The sequence below is a fragment of the Nelumbo lutea genome, chromosome 4 (genome assembly GCF_056320005.1).
Source record: "Nelumbo lutea isolate HS-2025 chromosome 4, American lotus-T2T, whole genome shotgun sequence".
In the NCBI taxonomy this organism is placed as follows: domain Eukaryota; kingdom Viridiplantae; phylum Streptophyta; class Magnoliopsida; order Proteales; family Nelumbonaceae; genus Nelumbo; species Nelumbo lutea.
Genome location: NC_142687.1, coordinates 48,627,813 through 48,648,773, shown reverse-complemented (window position 1 = coordinate 48,648,773; position 20,961 = coordinate 48,627,813). Strand labels below are relative to the sequence as shown.

General features: G+C 34.9%; 1 protein-coding gene across 7 annotated transcripts in view; it reads right to left on the bottom strand.

Annotated features, from left to right (window-relative positions):
• The window catches only part of LOC148855649 (uncharacterized), a 69,596-nt gene extending 62,419 nt beyond the window's left edge, over positions 1-7,177 (bottom strand). The window contains exon 1 of one of the 7 annotated variants that reach the window (XR_016094800.1): positions 6,767-7,177. Coding sequence is in view for 6 of the 7 variants with exons in the window: in XM_088940966.1 (XP_088797092.1) it covers positions 6,767-6,965 (199 nt within the window). In the remaining variant the exon portion in view is untranslated. The remainder of the gene's footprint in view (positions 1-6,766) is intronic. The other 6 variants (XM_088940966.1, XM_088940967.1, XM_088940962.1 and 3 more) reach the window with 6 other exon arrangements.
• Positions 7,178-20,961: the final 13,784 nt, after the last annotated feature.

Sequence of the window (20,961 nt, the reverse complement as noted above, 5' to 3'; positions counted from 1 at the left end):
CTCTTTCCATCAATCCCTGTTCTTCCTGCTTTATCACTACTCTCTATGGCTCAGTTACTTGTTTCCTCCTCACCACGAAATCCTTTCCCCTGAACATTTTCTTTCTCAGGCCTGATCTTTCCTAACAGAGAGGTATTGCTGCAAGGATTCAGCAACTTCTCTCCAACCTGTGGCTAGCTTTCCTTCTAGGATGCAAATCAACCTTCAGCACTACTCTCTGTGGCTCGGTTACTGTTTCTCCTCATTTCTGCACCATAAAAAGTGTCTCCTTTGGTTGAGACCTAGTTTAACAGTCTCACTGAGTGAATAACACCTTCAAGAAAACCCTTTGAACCATAGAACTGGCTTTCCTTTCAACAGAGCCAATGCCTTTGTCAACTCGTTGTTTTTCAGGACTGTTCTTCTTCTGGTTATAACTTCCTCCAACATGAATGTTTTGGCCTCAACTCTGATCTTCCTCCTCCAATGGGTAGGAAAAACCTCATTACAAGGATTCAGGTGGGGGAGGATTTGGTAGATATTTGGGAGGGTTGGCGAGGTTTGGGTGGTAAGTCGAGGGAGGTTTCCAACTCTTATACGGTGTGTGTCTGGAAAGGAATAATGCAGTTCAACCATGATTTCAAAACCACAGTAAGCTTCGAGGTAGGAGATGGGTCAAGAATAAGATTTTGGGAAGACGAGTGGTGTGAAGAAAAGAAATTGTGTGAGTTGTGCCCAAAGTTATATAGGCTGACTGATCATCAAGTCAAGGTGGATGAGTGCTTTGAGATGAGGGGTGATCAGGTCATTTGGTGCCCCAAATTTCGAAGACCTTTATTGGACCAGGAGATAGAGGAGTGCACTAAGCTACCGAAAAAGCTATAGCAGAGAACGGTCTCAACTTCCTCGAGAGATGGACTATGGTGGAAAGAGTGCAAAAATGGAGTGTTCATTGTGAAGTCTTTTTATCTGGCATTGGTGAACGATCAACTGGAAGGGATCTGGGGGAACCTTATCCCTCCTAGAGTGGAATCCTTTGCTTGGTTGGTTGCACTGGACAGCGTATTAACTGTGGATCACTTAAAAAGTAGAGGGCTCAGCTTGGCCAATTACTGTTTTTTGTGCTCTTAGATGAGGAGACAGTAGTACACCTATTCTTCACTTGCAAGATTGCAAACTTTATTTGGAAATTCTACTGTTTACTATTCAGGGTCATAGTTTTTCAGCCAAGATCAGCAGCAGAAATATTCTCAGCCTTGGCCAAGAATCGGAGGTAGCAGGAAAGCAAAGATGACTTGGAAGTCACATACCTTTTGCTGTTTGCTCGATCCTCCGGAATGAAAGGAACAGAAGAGTTTTTGAAGATAAACCTAAATGTACTGAATCACTTGTGGCTATGGTAGGAAAACTAGTGGTAGACTGGACTTGGGTGCTCCCAGAATTTGTTCAAATCGGTAAATCAGATCTGGGGGAGAATTTCTGGAATGCTCTTGAATTTCATTTGTAATGCCTCTCAGTTTTCAGTTTATAGTTCCAACTCTGTTATGTATGGTGAAGTGACATCTTGTCACCTCTTGACTGTAATTTTTCTTTAGATTAATGAAACTTCTTTTCTTTTTGATAATTGTAATGAAATTTCTTTTCTCTTCAAAAAAAAATGGGTAGCCAGAACGAAGCTTCTTTTTTCCTCCATAAAAAATTCCAGAATCAATTTAGTTTTTCTGAAATCCTCCTCCAACCTCTAGTCAACATTTTAGTCATTGCAGCAGGAGATAGATCATTTAGAAGCAGTTCAATAGGAAAGCCCCAAGGATAATCTACTTATCAGAAGCTAGTTGAGAGGAAAAGGCTGTTTTCACATACAAATATCATTCCATCAAATTCACATGATGATTGGTAAACTAGCATACACTAACTACCCCAACAATTCTTACATTAGGCTTCCTTTGGAACCTCCCCTGAAAATCTTACCACTCTGTTTACCCCTTGTCTAGCTAAGGCATCAATCGTGCTGTTTGAATATCTTGGAACCCACTGAAATGTGACAACCAATTCTTATGCCGAGAATTTGATTTCTATTAATATGTATGTACAAATCCATGTTCTCAATCTTTGCTCCTCAACCATCTCACCACCACCTGGGAATCCCCCTCTATTATGATGTTTTCGTAATGTAGATTCTTTCCCAGCCTTAGCCCCATGTAAGACTGCCATCAATTCTACCACCATTGAGTCTCCTAACCAATAGGTCCTACATATAAAGCCATAACCGCCCCTTCTCACATCTGAAAACCTGTCCGGTTCCTGACCTTCCTTGGTTAACCAAGGTAGCATCCATCAAAGCTCATCTTCAAAAAGGGCGGGACATGCAGCCTCCACAGGATCTTTGCTCTCAGTTTAGCAGTAGATGAATTAACAATGGCTTGTCAACTTCTAGTCATATTATCATAAGAAGTACAAGTAAACAGTGCTGGAAGTTTTGACCAGTGTGCCACCCTTTTTTATCTGCAACGGAAATTTCATTCAATAATTAAAAGGTGATAGAGTACAAAAGGCTAGGTCAATCCCCAGCCACCCATTTTGGTTTTGAACTTTATCCCAATTATAATACAGCCCAAAAAGTTGTTCCCACCAACTCCTTGCTTTGCCGAACAATCTGCTATTCCATTTTCCACCCTAATCCACCTAAAGCATAGTTGTCAAGGCGTAGCCTAGGCAACTAGGCACCCTTGGCTGGGCGCCTCGCCCAAACGCCTTGACTTTTAGCAACTAGGCGACTAGGTGCCCGCCTAGGCGACAAAAATGACAAGGCGGGCGCCTTTTATAATATCATTTATATTGATGTATCTTATTAACGTATGTGTTAATACATTTTATCATATGCTATATATATCAATTATACTTTGTTTTAATGTTTTATTATTGAAATTTAAAAGATCAAAGGGTTTTGAGAAGAGAAAAAGAAAGAAAGAAAGAAAGAAAAAAAGAAAAGAAAGAGGAAATAAAGAATAGAATAATAGTTATTTTTTCTATTCTCTCTCTCTCTCTAATTAAATAAAACAGAAACTTCATCCTTGTTTTTTTTCTATTTTACTTTCCATCTTGAATATTTATCATATAAAGTTGATAACCATCTATAGCTGCTAATTAATATGAATTTTCTCTATTAAATACTTATTATGGTAGTATTACTTTTGAAAATAATGAAATTAATATATGTACAAGATTTTTATCTTTTAGATATGATGATTTGTCACATTTTTAGAGGAAATTTAATGTTCTTAATAAAGAGAATTGCTATTTTTTCAATTAACATACATGCTGGATGGTATATAAAATTAGGAAACTGGCCAAAAGTCAGATTTTTATATTATAAAATTTTTATAGCCTAGGCGACCAGGCGCCCCAGTGTCGCCTAGATGCCTTGAAAACTATGGCCTAAAGGTAACTCCCATTTCTCTCACAACTGTAACAATCTCCCTAGTGTCTGCCTATTGCTCCAAGCTTATGGATCATTGCTGCTTAGCCAAGAGATGACAAGTTTAGTCTCCCTCCACTTCTATCTGCTGAAACCCCAACTGCTTAGCTAACCTCAGCCCTTGTTGCAGCACCAATACTTCAGCTTTAATAAAATCTCCTACTCCACTAGAACCTGAATAAAATGCCATTATCTCTAAACACTCCCCCAATTCCTGCTGGGCCTGGATTGCCTAAGGAGTTTCCATCAAAATTTAGCTCAAGTCGGTGTCCTGTTGGTGGTTGCCACTCAATTCTAGCCTTCTTTACTTTTTTTTATCAGCAAAAGTTATTTTATTAAATTGATTAAAGGTGGATTAGTACAATTTGATTACAGGAGTATAATTCCCACGTGCACAAAAGTAAACTACAAAGATGCCCAATAAAATTGCTGACTTGTGATCCCTTGTTTTGCTATGGCATCAACCAGCCTATTTGCACTCTTAAACCCACTTGAAATCAGCCTTGTTTTGCTAGCCTTCTCCTTTACTTTAGAAGAGTTTGCCACTTTACCCAGTGTTTCACCATTACCAAGATTGTTGCCATCAATCATTAATTTGGTATTTATCAAAGAATATCAGCCCATTCCATTCTTCCCATACCGTCCATAAAACAGCTGGCCTCATGCATTTCCATGGTGGCTTACCCCTGTTTCTAGATGGAGAAAAGGACACCAAGAACAGGCTCCTAAGGTATAATGGGAGATTCCACCCACAACCAAAAAAGAGAAAAGAAAAAGTTCCAAATAGTACAAACAAAATAATAGGAGATTAGTAAGTGTGAGGCTGTCTCATAACCAACTCTGCAAAGAATGCACATGCTAGGAGAGATAGATCAATTTGACCTTCTCATTTGAAGGTTAGCACAAGTATTAATCTTCTCATGTAACACCCCAAGAAAAAGGCTCAATTTTTGGTGGAATAGGCCTCCCTAGACATAGGGGTGCAACTGGATGGGATCATGATCCGATCCTATTTTGTCAAACTCGAATCTTCCCAGTTTGGATCTTAGGATCGGATAATAGGAACTGACCAGAAATCAGATCGGATTCGTATCACCCCTATCAAATCCAATATATACGTTATTCGTTTATTTATTTATAAAATATGTATAACACGTATATGCATATGTTATTTATTTATTTATAAATATATTATTTATATTGCATTTTTGTAAATTTATTATATTATTTATTTTTTTATAAAAAACATGCATATATAAGATCAAAATAGTTGAAAAGATACTTATATTTTTTGTGTTTATTTATTTAAATTGTTATATTTTATTTTTCTTTTAATAATTTATTTTTTTTAAAGAAATCAAATCGTGTTGGATCATATCCAAAGATCCGACAGTCTCATTGGATTTGAATTCAAATCCATGTTTATGAGACCGGATCGGATCTGACCTCCCCTTAACAATGTCGTATCAGACTCGAATATACCCTAATTTGAATCTGATCCAATCCGTTTACATCCCTACCTAGACAGCCTTCACCAAAAAGCTCAAACTCAGAGAATTATCAAGGGAAGAGCATTAAAAAAGGAAGCATGAGAGAACAAGTGTGATGTACAAGCATTCCAAACTATGTAATCCCTCTCAAACAAGTCCAATTAAAACCCTCTAAAGAGTCAATAAGCAAGGATATTTCACAAATCTCCCCCTCTCAAAGGCTCCTCCTAAAATTTAATTCCATAAGAACCCAATTTGAGACAACAAAAGGCAATCCAAAACCAAGGCATTTTTAGAGACAATAAGTGGGTAATGAAAAGAGAACTTGAAATTTCCCCACCACAAATCAGTTCATAATTTGGATTGGTCCTAGAATGTACCTCCGCTCTAATGTGTTGAAGGAAAGTTTAAAGTGATGAAACAGCTTTCCAAGGAGCAACATGAGTAGTTTGGGCAGCCAACCCACATCCCAACCACCAACTATCAAGCCATGAATACTCTTAGCTACATCATGCCATTTACCCAATAGTCTGGTTTTTAATGAATACTTACCCAATACCAAGGCCCCCTTCCACCTTACTCCCACACACAATATCCCAAATAATTAAGTGATCCCTCTTAGATGTACCTTGCTCAAAAAGAACATACTCTCAAAAATTTCTATCAAGAGTCTTAAATTCAAAACCCCACTCTCTCCTACATCCTCACAAAACAAAGTGATATCATTTGCAAATTGTAAATATGTGATTGTGATTTCATCAATGCTTATCTTCCATCCCTAATCAAACCACATCTCTCCACCTGCTCTATTAGTCACTCAATTGAAAGCATCTACTACAAGAATGAAAAGAAATGGGGAGCGGAAGGTCCCCTTACTTTAATCCCCTCTTTGCTAGGAAAAATATTTAACTACACCATTGACTAAAATAGAGCAACTATAGGATTTATCAAAAAAAAAAAAGAACAACTATAGGTTTTCACACACCCCATGATCCACTTCCTCCATCTCTCCCCAAACCCATATTTCTCAATCACCTCCTCCAATAAAGACTAATCCACTTTCAACCAATTCTCTTATATTCTCCAACATATCAATTGGTAATCAAGATTAGGTCTGTAATTCATCCATCTTTGATAAAGGCCCTTTGGGATTTTGTTATAATGGTTGGAAGTATGTCATTTAACCTCAATGAGAGAACTTCTACATTATCTTGTAGACAATTCAACCAGGCAGGCGGGTTTATAATCCCTAGGGTGGCAAGTTTTTGGTATCTTAGATATTAACACTAAGAAGGTAGCGCTAGCTCTCTAACTGACAAATCCTCTAATGCGAAATTCAATAAAAGCATCAATCAGATCCCTTTTAGAAAATCCCAACAATCAGGAAGGAGCCTTTCTTTTCATTCCCAAAAACATGTCTATTTTTTTCAAATTTATAAGATCCTTACTTCCAAAGTGGCTTTAAAAATAAAAATAAAATTTAACAAATGCAATTTTGTTCCAATAAGATTATGTTTTTCCCTATATCGTTTCAATGAGAAAATTAACATTATAAAACCCCAAAAGATAGTATCTTCTTAAACTAAATATCTAAATATTAAATAAAAGTCACAAAGTCAACTTTTTCTCGCGGAATCTATTGGCCCAACCAAACATTGTAGTTAAACTGTAAACTTATTATCTATACAACACATACTTCCTTCAATACAAACAATGCTGGTTAAAAGAATCAATAAAGCGAGTAGTTGATCGACCAAATAAAGCAAGAAATGTTAATAATATGTATGATTTAAAGGTGGATCTGGGAAGAGTTTCTTACAAGGAACCGTAACGAAGAGCAATACGTTCGGATGAAGTCGAATTTGCGACGAAAAGTTTCTCTTGGTGAGAATCTGCCACTCGAGACTGCCATTTCGATGGGAGCCAGCGACAACACCGTCGATGAAGAAGATAAGAAGAAAGAAAGCCATGGACAGGAATCCCCATGCCCTGCAGGCGGGAAGTTTTGGAGCTTTCATCGGAAATTTGAGTGAGCTTTACAACCCCTCGAGGAATTTTAGAGTTTAGTGCCAACTGCTAAACAAGCAGGTCTCCGGGGTTTGAAGTTCGAACCAAACAGGGGAGATCTAAGGTTTTAAAAATCGATCCGGGAATGGAACCCATTGGCCACGGCCCACCGGGTTCGACCATCCGGATAGAACAGTTCAAACGGTTGACTGGTTGAGCAGTTGATTTTTTTTTTTTTATATATATGATCTTGTGAAGGGTTATACAATGGGGTAGCCCATCCCCTAGGCGGGATTCGATCGCAAGTACAATATGTATCATGAAAATTTCCGTATCTCTGTCACAGGGTGAGGAAAATCATTCTAGTCCTCGTCCCTAATAATCATCATTGTCCCAGGGGGAATATCATAACCATCCCTAATAATCATTATTATATTCTTTTTTTTGTTAATAAACCCCAAAGGGCACTACAACAAACGGGGGGTAGCGCGCTCCCAAAGGTCAGCTAAACAAATAGAGAGAAGGGGGAAGGGGGAAGGGAAGAGAAATTAAAAGATAAACACTCAGACATAGCAATTTGGGCTTCGTGCACCATCCAATCTGCAGTCTGATTCGCTTCTCTGTAAACATGTCAAAAGAAAAGACTTCTAGAACAGGTATTCTTCATCTTCAAGCAGCACTTAATAATGTTTTTCATCTTGCAAGGGGGTTTTGTCTCCTGATTGAGGCACGAAATCACCAACTTTGAGTCACCTTCAATAATGATCCGAAATTGATGAAAATGTAAGGCCACCTAAGCAGACAACAAAACAATGACCATCTAAGTAAAGAGACGCATCAAAATTGATTTTAATGCAGTCCTGAGACGGGGCCGCCCACCGGATGGGCTTCCGAATCTTGTGATGTTTTTATTCTCTCATTATATATTGTTATTTTTATTTATTCTCAACTTATCCTATTTATTTTATTCTATTATATATATTTTCGCATTAGTCATGGGTTCTTAGCGGGTGGGTCAACCGAATAAAAAGAATTTCAATGGGTTGGGCAGGTTGGGTGATGGGTATCCAACGAGCATCCATCAATTAGGCTTTTTATATATTTTTATATTTATCTTAAACAACCAAACTATGCACAAAATGTGATTAGGCACATTGAGCACCTCTGTCGATCAGTTAGGCCAGGTCTTATAAATAAAGGCATTTGACCGTTGGAACTAGAAGTTACCATGTGTGTGGCTGCTAATTGGGCCGTAATCAGTTTGGATTCAGACCAGATTCGGCAAGATCCAACTCTAATCTAATTGTAGAAAGCTTGCATCCAATCCGATCTGAAATTCAATCATATTTAAAGACCTCGGATTTGACTTCGAATCCTAACAGACTCAGATTTAATTCGATTATACCTTATCTTTTTAAATGATAAAATAAAAATTTAATTATTTTTTAACTTTTATATATAAAAAATTAATGATAATATATATATTGAATTTATTATATATAGAGATTCATATATAATATAATATATAAAATTATATATTTTATAATTTTAAATATAATTATATAAAATTTATATATTAAAACTGATAAATATTATAATATAATCGAATTCAAAGTTTAGTTGGATTGAGTGGAGTCAATTCTGAATCCGATCCAATTATTAATTCGATGTAGATTACAAAGTCTGAATCTGATCTAATTACATAAATACAGCATCTAAACTCGAGATATCCAGATTGGATGTCGGGTCAAGCCTCAAATTTTCGAGTATCATTGACAAGCCAAACTGCTAAGTAGAGCCTACAACTTATGTTCCCAGTCTTATGCAACACTCTAATGCATTTTGTTTGTCAGTTAGTAGACTATTTATGGGTCAGGTCGGGCTTTTTTGCCTTTATAAATAGAAAATGACTATGACCCAATCCGATCTGACCCGACCCGACCATTAGGCCTAGATCTTGAGCTCAAAGTCCAAGACCGAGCCTGAAGCCCAATCTAGACAAATATTTTATATTATATTAATTACATATTATTAATAATATATTCTATATTTTATAATAAATAATATATATTATATTGTTTACTATATATATATATATATATATATATATATATATATTATCATGTCATACTCGGGCTTAGGCTGAGCTTATTTAGGAAAGTCGAGCTTGGCCCGAAAAATAGTTGGGCCCGATGTTTAAAGCCCGAGCCCAAGCCTATGAGCCTAAAACATTTCCAAGCCTGATTTAGAATGGGTCGGACTAGGTTTGGTTGTCGGGCTACTAAGTCCATCAACAAGTCTACTATCTACATAGTGTTATAATTTGGGTCAGGCAGGTGGCGTGCTAGCACAACCCAACATGACAAGGGCCATAGAGTTGTAATGCCTAACACATCCTCAACCATGCCTGCCCTGACTTGGGAAGGGGATTGGGCTGCCCAATCATGGCCTGCCAAGGCCCAAGGCCCAGAATAGCATGACACAGGATGGCATCTAGGCCACCTTCAATCTGTGCCATGCTAGCACGGCCCACATTACAAGTCTAGACAGACGTATTTGGGGCCCATGGAATGAAATTTGTGTAATTTTGTAATATATTTTTATAAATTTTTATTTTATTTTGCAAATTCTATTCTTTTTTTTTATAATTTAAAGTGTGTTCTCTATTTTTGTAATTTATATCATTTTTCTTCTATTTTTGCGATTCTCTTTTTTTTTTTATGTATTTCTTTGTTTTTTGTAGTTTATTTATTTTCTTCATTTTCTATGTTTTTTCATAATTATTTTGCAATTTTTATTTTTCTTTAACTATGTCTTTTTTTTTGCATTTTCTATCTTTATTTATACATTCTTGTTTTATAGTTATATTTTTTTACAATTTATGTAGGTGAAAATTTAATGAGTTGGGTTATGGACTTATGGTGGGTTTGGGTTGAAGCCATCCCATTTAATTTTTCATAAACGGGTTGGGAAGTCAGGTGGGTTGGGTTGAAGCTCAACCCAAACCCGCCCAATCGCCACTCCTACCTCTAAAGACATGAGCATTAACAATTTTATCCACAACAACACTTCGAAACACTTGATTTAATTTAGTTCTATCCCAATTCTTAGAGTTATGATCCACAAAGTCTCAAACTAAGAAAGATTATTGGTTCTTATTCATGGGTCCCATTGGAAACTCAACAACATTATTACTCATGAACTATGGGAAAGACCAAATATTTAAATATGATTTCCTATAAACATACACATCCAACTTAGGAAGCGTATTATGAAAAGCTCTAAAAATCGCTTTCCAAACTGAAAAAGTTTTAGGGTCTGTTTGATTGCTGAGAAAGGGATGAGAAAAAAGAATATTTCCAAATCATTCTCCCTTTCTTGTGTTTGTTTACCAGTAAAAAATGTTTTGGGATGAGAAACAAGAGGGACGCGGGATCCCAAAAATAAGTGAGCGGGGTCACACCAAAATAGTGTGACCCCGGTGAGAAAAGAAAACGCTAAGAAAATTACTTGGGCTTTGTCAGAGCAAGAAGTCAATCATCTCCTCTCTCTCTCTCCACCACTAACCATCTTCTTCCTGTTATCAGCACTTCCACCACCGCCACCACCACCGCCGATCATCACCACATCCTCCTCCAACATCCCAACCATAACCTCCTCTCTGTTCGCTCATTTGCTCACTCCTCAACGGAGGAGGCTGCTGCTGAGCGTCGCCATCAGAAGCGTCGCCTCTATATTGAACCCCCACTCCACGCCCTCCGCCAAGACCCTAACACACCACGCCCGCGTCTTGACCCTAAATCGCCATTGCAGAGCATAACGGAAGAGGGAGACTGACCTTACTCCTCCCAATCGCCGCCGGACGCGGACGCGTGCGACCGACCTTACCAAAATCAAAAGCAAAGAGAAGAGGGTCTTGACACAGCTCGCCATGTGATGGCGTAAGTGGCCAACAACGCTTCAGCCCTTTTTCTCAGTCTCAAGTCCATAAATTGATGAGAAGCCCGCAAGCCACAAGGAAGAAAGATGCATCTCTTCGCTATCCTCTTTCTTTTCTCGATTGCACTCGAAAGCGATCAGTCGACCACTTCCCTGTTCCCTCTTCTCTTCTTGTTCACTTTTCGTTCCTTAATTACAAGCCAACATTTTCAGTTGGGTTTTCATTTAATTTCTTCAATTTTAGGCACTCTCCCCCTACTTCTTAAATCTTTTAGTTGGGATTTCTCTTTCCCTTCCCTTTTAAGCATGTTCATCTCCCTCTGATTTCTCTGCTTCATTATCTCCTATGTTTTGAGTGTTTTAGGGTTTGGGCTTTGAAGGGTCTTTGCTTTTTCTACCATGGGGTGGTTCTTTAAGACCCAACGTGTCATCTACAAGCCTGTAGAGGAAGTTGATCTTAGCCCAGATAGCGATGAGGTTTATCTCTGGGCAAATGTTAAAGGTTTTAATCCCATCGCCTTTTCCTTGTTGTGCTATCGTTTGTTTCCTGTGCATGACAAATAATTCTGCGTTGTTACCATCAGGCTGTGAAGTTATTTAGTTGTTCTAAGAGTGAGTACTAATGTTCGCAATGCAAATTGATTAAAATTTTATCTGCAGCTGGGTAGCAATTAATGGTTGTCCATGGTAGATAGGATGTAAGCAGAACTCTGTATTAGGAAGTCAATATCTAATTGTTCTGGTTTCTTTTGTTCTGTCTCTTCTAATTACTGTTTTGGATATAAATTTTCACAATTAATGACTCTGAAAGAAAGGATTTTGAAATTATATTCATAATCTAGTACTACAGTTCAGTACAATTTTCATTCCAGTTGAATAAAATCTATTCATCACAGGTCTTATTCCATTTTTGTGCTTCTGTCTTTAAATTTGCTAATGTCTGATATATGCTCTTGTTTTCAGTTAAAATCGTATTTGCTAAGTAAATTTTGGATTAATTATGTAATTAGATATTGGTAGTTTGTTTATGTAGTTTGTTTAGAACCACCATGGGATGGTTCTCCTATAAATTTTCTTGCAAAACAAACACTAGAAAGTGGATTTTCTAACAAAATTTTTCTTAGCAAACAAACACATTATAACTAACTGAGAAAATAAATTTTCCTCTTCTCATCCCATCCTTTCTCAGTCCAATTTTCTCAGCAATCAAACAGACCCTTATTTAAAACTCTTCTAGGAAAATTTTCAATGTTAGAATGATACTTGCTCTTCAACAACCTAGCCCACAGAGCATTCTTTTTATTGAGGAACCTCCCTTCTAACTTACAATTCAAAGCAAGATTAAAAAAAGAAGCATTTTTAAAACCTAAACCCCATCTTTCTTCGGATAACAAAAAATTCTCCCATTTTGACCACTTAAAATCCTTATTACTCTTCCCATTCCACCCAAAATTCCTTTGAACCTTTTCAATTTCATTGATAGTTTTCTTTAGTAATTGAGTAATTGTCATACAATAATTAGGAATTGTTTGTAACAATGATTGAATCAAAATCTATCTTCCAACATAAGATAGAGATGAAAATTTCCACTTAATTTATTTCTCATTTTTTCCAAAATAAATTCTAAAGACTTAGATTTTTGCTTTGACCACAAAAGAGGAACACCAAGATATTTACAATTTGAATTTAAGTTTTACATTTTTAATTGCTTTTTAATCATTTTTTGCACCTTTAATTAGAGTTTTCTTATTGAATCAAACACAAGTGTTTTGAAAATAAATATTCAAACCAAACAATCCTTGAAATTCTTTGAGTAGATCAGCCACATTTGCAATGCCATCTCCATTAGATTTTCCAAAATTTAAAACATCATCTGCAAAAAAAAAGGTGGAAAATGGCTAGGGCATTACTTTTAGGGATTTTTATACTGCACTCCACCTCAAAATTCTGATTTGAACTGCAGACCTACAACAATTCAAAATTATAAACAGCTCCGCCTATAGGCCAATTTGTTAATAAATGGGTGGGTTGGGCGGGTTGGCTTGAAAACTACCACCGCTATTTAGAGGTGATCGAGATAAGTATGTTTGGACAGGAGCTAGTAATGGTAAATTTTTAGTCAAGAGTATGTATAGAATATTATCAAATGAAAACCATTCTCAATTGAATTCGATGACATTATAAGCCCCGTTCGCTTTTTGGTAAGTTACTTACCCGGGTAAATGCAATTACTTGGCTAAGTTTTTCTTGGGAAACACTTGCCCAAGTAAGTGTATTTACCCATGTTCTTTTATTTCTCAAGTAAAAAAGAAAATGACCATTTTAGCTAGGGGTGTAAACGGTATCCGATTATCCGATTCCGAATTTGATATCCGACATAATTGAATCGAATTCGAATGGTTCAATAAATTTAACGGTCGAATTCGAATTTATACATTTTACCGATTAGCTTATCGAATTTGAATTTGAATTGGTGTTGATCCGATTCGATTAAAATTCAAATTCGATTAATTATATACATTTAATATATATTAGCAATAATTATATACATTTAAAGTCTTAAAGAGGGGTCATGTCCCTCATAAAAAAAAACTGACAAATGATGTCACCTACACCTACATACTCGAGTGGTCATTTCAATGACCCTTCCCCTCCCCTCTCGAGCCTCTCCTCTCTCTCTCTCTCTCTCTCTCTCTCTTCTCAATGACCCTTCCTCTCCCCTCCCTCTCTCTCTCTTGTCCTTTCCTCTCCCTCTTTCAAGTTTATCTTTCAGTCTTCTTCCTTCTCTTCTCTTCCTCCCTCTCCCTCCGTCTTTTTTATTCGCACTTCTCTTCTCTTCCCTTCTCTCCCTTTTTTTTTTATTTTATTTCCAATCTTTGCAAGCTATCAGCACCAATGGCAGCATCAATGATAGCAGTTGAGCACCGGTCACCGGCAACTACCATCTCCTTCGTCGCTACTCAAACTCAAACTTAACGCCTCAAGGCCCTCAACTGTCCAACATCACGGGTCATTGTTCTGCAACAGTCCAACATCACCGGCCAACACTGCTCACTACCATCGCATTTGCATTGTCAAGAACCCACAACTGCCGCCGTCACACACTCACACTTGGCTCACCGTCGGAAACCTATGACTGCCACCGTCAATCCCCCACCTCTTTTCTCAAGCTAATTACTTGCTTTTCTTTCCAAAATCAGTCATTTAAGATTATAGGCCTCATGCCGGTCGAATTTGGAATTGATTCGAATATTCAATTTAATAATAGAATTCGAATTCGAATTGAATGAATCAAATTCGAATAATGTTTTTTATAATTGATTTCAAATTCGAATCTAGCCTGATTCGATTCGAATTCGATCCGTTTATAGGTCTAATTTTAGCCATAGAAATCCATTATTAAATGGGGCATTTTTGTCCCATTTAAGTGTTGGAATCTTTCCCCCCAGTGGGAAAGTTATTTACTCACCTAGGAGATGCTGAGAAAATAAACTTTCCCTAGTTCCACATTAACCTGAAAAAAGAACATGGTATTCTTGGTTAATGGGAACCAAAATCCCATTGACCAACTTTCCCCCTTGTCAAAATCCAAAAAAAAAAAGAATGCCGCCTAAATTTTATTAGGAAAAATTGAAATTTAAAAATACCTCCAATATTTAAAGTGTTCTTATGGGGAATATGTCGTAATTTTGTGTGTTGAACAACATTCTTTTGATAAAGGTTTGATTTAGGATAATCCTTGTGTTTTCTTTTGTTAAGAAAGTGAGAAATCCATCATTCATTCATTTGTTTTATTATTGTCTTTTTGCATGAGTTATTTTGTTTGCTAGTCCTTGGAGTTTTAATGTTTCTTGTTTTAATTTTCACTCAATTTTTGATTTCCTTCTATTTGTCCATAAATTCTAATCTATATAAGTTTGAAACCTTACAAGTTTTGTCTTGGTTGGATAACTCTTTTTTATCATATAGGGTAATCAAAAAATAATTGTGTTTTTAAGTCCACCTATGTGAAAGTATAAAGTCATTTCGTGCATGCTATTCTTGGAGAAAAATAATGTTCATGAGTAGAAGATAAGCCAATCAGTCCTCCAAAGGTTAGGAGTAATCCTGGGTGCCCACTAAAAGTCAAAAGGAAGGGAGAAGGTGAAGTAGGGCTAGTACACCATGGTAATCTCAAATGAAGGATAGTCAGATGTTGTTCTATATGCAAAGTATTTCATCATAACAAAAGGAATTGTCATGTTTTTCCTAGTGCTAGCACATGACTAGAGGTGAGAACATGTAAATGCCTTCATGAACTGCATCCATTAATGGTGTTCTTAAATTTATCTTTTAGAGGCCTAGAACTAGTAATTCTTAATCAAGTTGAATGGTTAGGCAAAAGGTACTCTATCCAAGGAGGGGTGCATGGTGCAACTCTTATCCAAGTTGTGGAGTTTTTTTTCAAGGTCAGCTTCTATCCAAGCAACATATGAAGTAGGTTTTTCTTCCAAATAAGCTTGTGCAATAGTATATGAGGTTAATTCTTCATCCAAATCAACTCTTGCTAGAGGAGGTGCAAGCATAGGTAGGGCTCATTATCTCACAAGAAGAGGTATAAAACAATTGACTTCTATTTCACTATGTTCAAGTTCAGGAAACATGCAATCAAGAGATTAGATACTCCCAACCTTGAAGACCCATTTTTTCCTTTATATGCTTATGACTAGATCAAAAGGAAATGAGGAACTCCAATAGTTCAATTGAGAATTGTTTGGCTGGAGCTCTAATTTTTTTTGTGTATATTGATGATAGACCTAGGTTACTATACTAGAACCACATTTTATGTATAGATACATTACAGTCCTAGGACACCACATCATCATAGATAACACATTTTTTTTTGTATAGATACATGGTAGTCCTAGAACACCACATCATCATTGATATCATATATGACCCTATCTTTTACTAGGACAAATTGTTGAACTATAGTTTATATGTGTATGGGTTGAACTATATGATATTTGATGTTTGTTAAAATATGATAATGCATTTTTACTAAATCTGAATGGTACCACAACTCAAGTTTCTTGATTATCAGATTAGGGAGGCTTGTTATTGATTATCTGATTGGTTTTAGATGTATGTTGTGTGTTCTTTACTATCACATATGTATAGTGAGTGTTATGTTCAAAACACCAGACACGTGTTGGACAGACTTCCAACACATGGGATGGTTTTGTTTGTTTCATGATTTTAAAAAATGAACAAAAAACGGAACCGTTTTGATCACCGGTTGTTGGGTCGATGGTTCTATCGTCTGGTTCGAATGGATGGTCTATTCTGACAAAAAAAATAATTAAAAAAATGTCAATGTAGGTAAAAAAGAATGAACTTTGTGAAGTCCAATGTAGCAATTGATTCCTCTAGTTTCCCTTGGCACATCCCAAGATCATGTGCTCAAGACACTTGTGGTTTAATTGGACAATTATTATTAGTTTGCTAATTTTTATATTCAAAATTGAAACATTATCTTACTTGTATATATCTCTTCCATTGTAGTTTGTTTATTTTAGATTGGTATGGTACAAATCTTTGGTGGAGTTGATAGTTAAATAGGGAAGTTGGACATCTGGTATTTGTTTCTTGAGTAAAATTGATCATTTGTATCACCATCTCAAAGAATGTAAACAAACAATGTTAATTTGTTTGTAGGAATTTTAGATTATAATGTTTGTTCAACTTTTGGATTGGATTATTGGACATTAGTTTTTAATGTGCAAGTGTTTTGTATATGTTGGGCATTAGTGACGAGGTTTTGTAGGGAATTAATTGCAACAGTTGATGAAATACCATATTTTGAAATTTCATGCACCAGGTGATCTTTTAAGGTCCCACTAGGAAAAAATAAAAACGGACAACATATTTTTTACTCTAATTATAGATGCTTTTTACTAAGTGTGTGCATATCATCCAGTATTAAACAAAAGGAGATCATTCTACAGACTTATATGTATTCTACATTAAATAGGCTGCATGGTTTTTACAATTTCAAATTACCAATAAAGTGGTTAACATCTATTATTTAAGTGCTTTAATGGTCTTAAGAGATTCAAAGTCATATAACAATTGAAAGGCAATGTAGTTCTATATGATTCTTGAATATATATTAAGAGTACACATCATCTAATATTAAATAGATGATTTTTTTACAATTTCAAATTCCCAATAAAAGTTGTTAACATTTATTATTTAAGTGTTTTAATGGTCCTCATAAACTCAAAGTCATCTAACAATTAATAGATCATATGGTTCTATATGATTTCCGAATCTGTGTTAAGACTACACATCATCTAGTATTAAATAATTTGAATGGCATTTTATAGACTTATATGTATTCGACATTAAATAAATTGGATGATTTGTTGTAATTTCAAATTATCTACAAGGTTGGTTAACATCTAGTATGTTTGAGGTTGTAAAAACTACATTATCACCTTAGGGATATATGTTAGCTAGCCACTATAATCGATGATTTAAAATAGAAAGAAATCATCGGGTCTATTTAATATTGGATGGTATGAAAGGCTATTAAAAGCCATTTGATTTGTTTAAGACTAAATGATTTGTACATATTTGAGAATCATATAAAACTATATAATCCATTGGTTTAGAAACATATATCATTCATGTGATCTTGTGGTATATACGTCCTAAATGCATCTAAAAGCTAATAAATCATATGGTTCTATATAATTCTTAAATATGTACAAACCATTTAATATTGAACAAACTTGATGATTTTTAATAGACTTTTACACCACTTGGTACAAAATGACTAGATGGTTTCTTTGACTTTCAAAATGCAAATAGAAGTGATAAACATCAATCACTTAGGTGATCTAGTGACTTTTATAGCCTCAAATGCATTTAAAAACTAATAAACCACTTGCTTCAATATGATTTTCTTAAGTATGTACAGTCTATTCGATATGTAACAGGTTTTATGGTTTTTAAGAGACTTTCACACTATTTGGAATTATTATAAAACAAACCAAACAATTTTGTTCGACTTTCAAAATACAAACAAAAGTGGTAGACATCTATCACTTAGGTGATCTAGCGGCATTAAGAGACTTTCACACAATCCAATACAAAATAGACCAAATGATTTCTTTGACTTTCAATATACAAGTAAAAGTTGTAAAAATATATAAATCAAGTAATCTAGTGGCATTTATAGCCTCAAATGCATCTAAAAATCAATAAATAACATGGTTTTATATGATTCTCATTTCTTAAGTATGTACAAAACATCTAGTATTTGACAAGCTGGATGGTTGTCAATAGACTTTTACACCATTTAATACAAAATAGACCGGATGGTTTCTTCAACTTTCAATATCTATACTATTATCAAAAGTACAAATGTGGGTGTGGAACTTTTCTTAACTAAAATGCTCATATTTTTTATTTAGTTTATCTATGAAAGATGAAAATGTAATTTTAATTAATGCTTTCCATTTCATTTATTCCCTTGTCATTAACTCTTATACTTAAGGTATTAACTCTCATTATCTCTTATTAAATTATATATTTAAGTTATTTTTCACTAATAAATGCTATTAATTAGATATATATCCAATACTTTTAACAATATAAACCCATATATTTTAAAACTTACTCAAAAACAAAACCATTGTTTACCTAAACTAAGCAATTCAACCATCCAAATCAAATTGGTCAACACATGAAGCCATAGTTAGATAATAACATTTTAAAAAAATAAGTGTAATAAACAAAAAATATTTTTGTTGGTGATGAAAATGAAATACATAATCTAAAATTAACCAAAAATGAAATTATTTTTATAATAAAAAACTTAATAATTAAATGTCACAACTAATTATCTTATGTGTTCCCGTGCTGAAGTAATAAAATATAAAAACACAAAAATGAAAAAATACATAAATTTTACAAAAAAAATTATAGAAATATGAAAAATATTGTGGAGCTTTCTTTTGATAAAAATACCCATTTTTTGAATTTAATCTATATTTACTTGTGAGGTTTAAAATGTAGTTTGAAGTACAATTTTCACTTCATTCAATTCCCTCTCTTTAAATCTTACATTTTATTTAATAAATTAATAATAAAAATACACTAAAAAATAAAGTATTACAAAAGGAAGAATCCTCCAAGTAGGTAGGTAGTCAATGATATTCATAACTTTGTAGCCCAATATGAGGTGTTTACATAATTAGATTTAGATTTTGCAATCTGCATCCGGTTTATAATGAAAAAATAAATAAAAACAAAAAATATATAAATTTTATAGAAAATTTTTGATACATTATAATTATCATCATCATGATATCGAATTCCCACATGCAAAGCACGTGCATACTTACTAGTACCAATAAAAGTGGTAAACATTTATCATTCGAGTGATGTAGTGGTATTTATAGACTCAAATGCTTATAAAAAGTAATAAACCACTTGCTTCTATATGATTATCAATTATATATAGTCCATTTAGTTTTTAACAAATGATATGGTTTTTAATAAATTTTTACACCATTTGATACAAAACAGAACTAATGGATTTTTCGACTTTTAAATTACTAGTGAAAATGATAAGCATCTATAACCCGAGTGATCTAGTGGTATTCATTACCTCAAATGCATCTAAAAACCAAAAAAATCATGGTTCTATATGACTCTCAAATATATATATAGGCCATCCAATATTTACTGGACTGAATGATTTCTTGTACTTCCCTACTAATTAAAGTTATTAACATTTATCACTTAAATGCTATTTTGGCCTTTAGAGAATTAAGGACATTTAACATGTAAGCATTTTTTATTAATAATCTAATTTACATGCATTAAAATTGTGAATATCATTACTAGAGAAAATAAAGAAAAATCCAAATACAATTTTATTAACATTATAGATTGTCAAAGGGGTTAGACTTCTAATCCATTCCTTGATACACTAGAGTCTACATATTGTTAACAACTTGTACTAACACTATAAATTCTAATTTAATATAAAATTCAACTTGGATATCTTGAATGAGAGGCCAGATTTCCTTTTAAACATTCATTGACATTGAGCCACATTTCCTACTCAACACCCACATGTACTTTAAAAATTCAATTTTGGGTCCATTAGTTTTTTTCTTGGGGTTGCTCCTCAATCCATCTCTTTCTATGTGTATTACGAACAAGTTGGGGTGATCGATCTATTAGTGGAGTTGACTTATTATACAACATAGTCCTGGTTACTTTGCTTTATCAATTGGATGACTTAGTAAGATTAACAACACAATTATGAAATTTTCTCTTCTTATGCCTTGTATGTACCGGAATGTTTGGTGGAGAATCTAGTTCATTAGACCCTTTATTTTTTATTATGGATGCACATGCTAATTAAGTACTAATATTTAGTGCCTCACGAACATCTTGCCTACACTCATGTTGTAAATTAGCAAGAGGGAGTAGTGTAGGAAGACGATGCTTTAATGTTTCTTGGTGAAATAAAGTACAACAAATAGCACAACAAGAAATATGATTTCTAGCAGCAATTTTTTTTTGAGAAAATAAAAGAAAATTTTGTAAGCATTATGGCGTCGTTTTCTAACAGCAATTTTCTGGTTACAAAGAGGTGACTGCTGCTAGAAATATTGCATTTTTAGTAGCAATAGGTCTAGGTTGGGTAGGGTTTTTCCTCGTGCCTATTCATCTTCACATTTTTCTTTACGCCTTCTCCGTCTCTCTCCTCCCCCAGTCATCTCTATCCCTTAGTCACCCTCTCTGTCTCTCTCCTCCTTCGGTCACCTCCATCCATCAGTCGCCCTCACTATCTCTCTCTCTCTCTCAGAGTCACCCTCTCCATCTCTCTTCTCTCTTAGTTGTTTCTCTCTTAATCATCCTCTCGATTTCTTTCCTCTTTCAATCGAACATTGCACAACCACCGCTGTCTCTCTCCTCCAGCTTTACACCATTGAAAGGCATCCAAACACAAGTAAATCTCATTCTCAATCTCTCTCTCTCTATCTTGATTCGACCTCACCATTT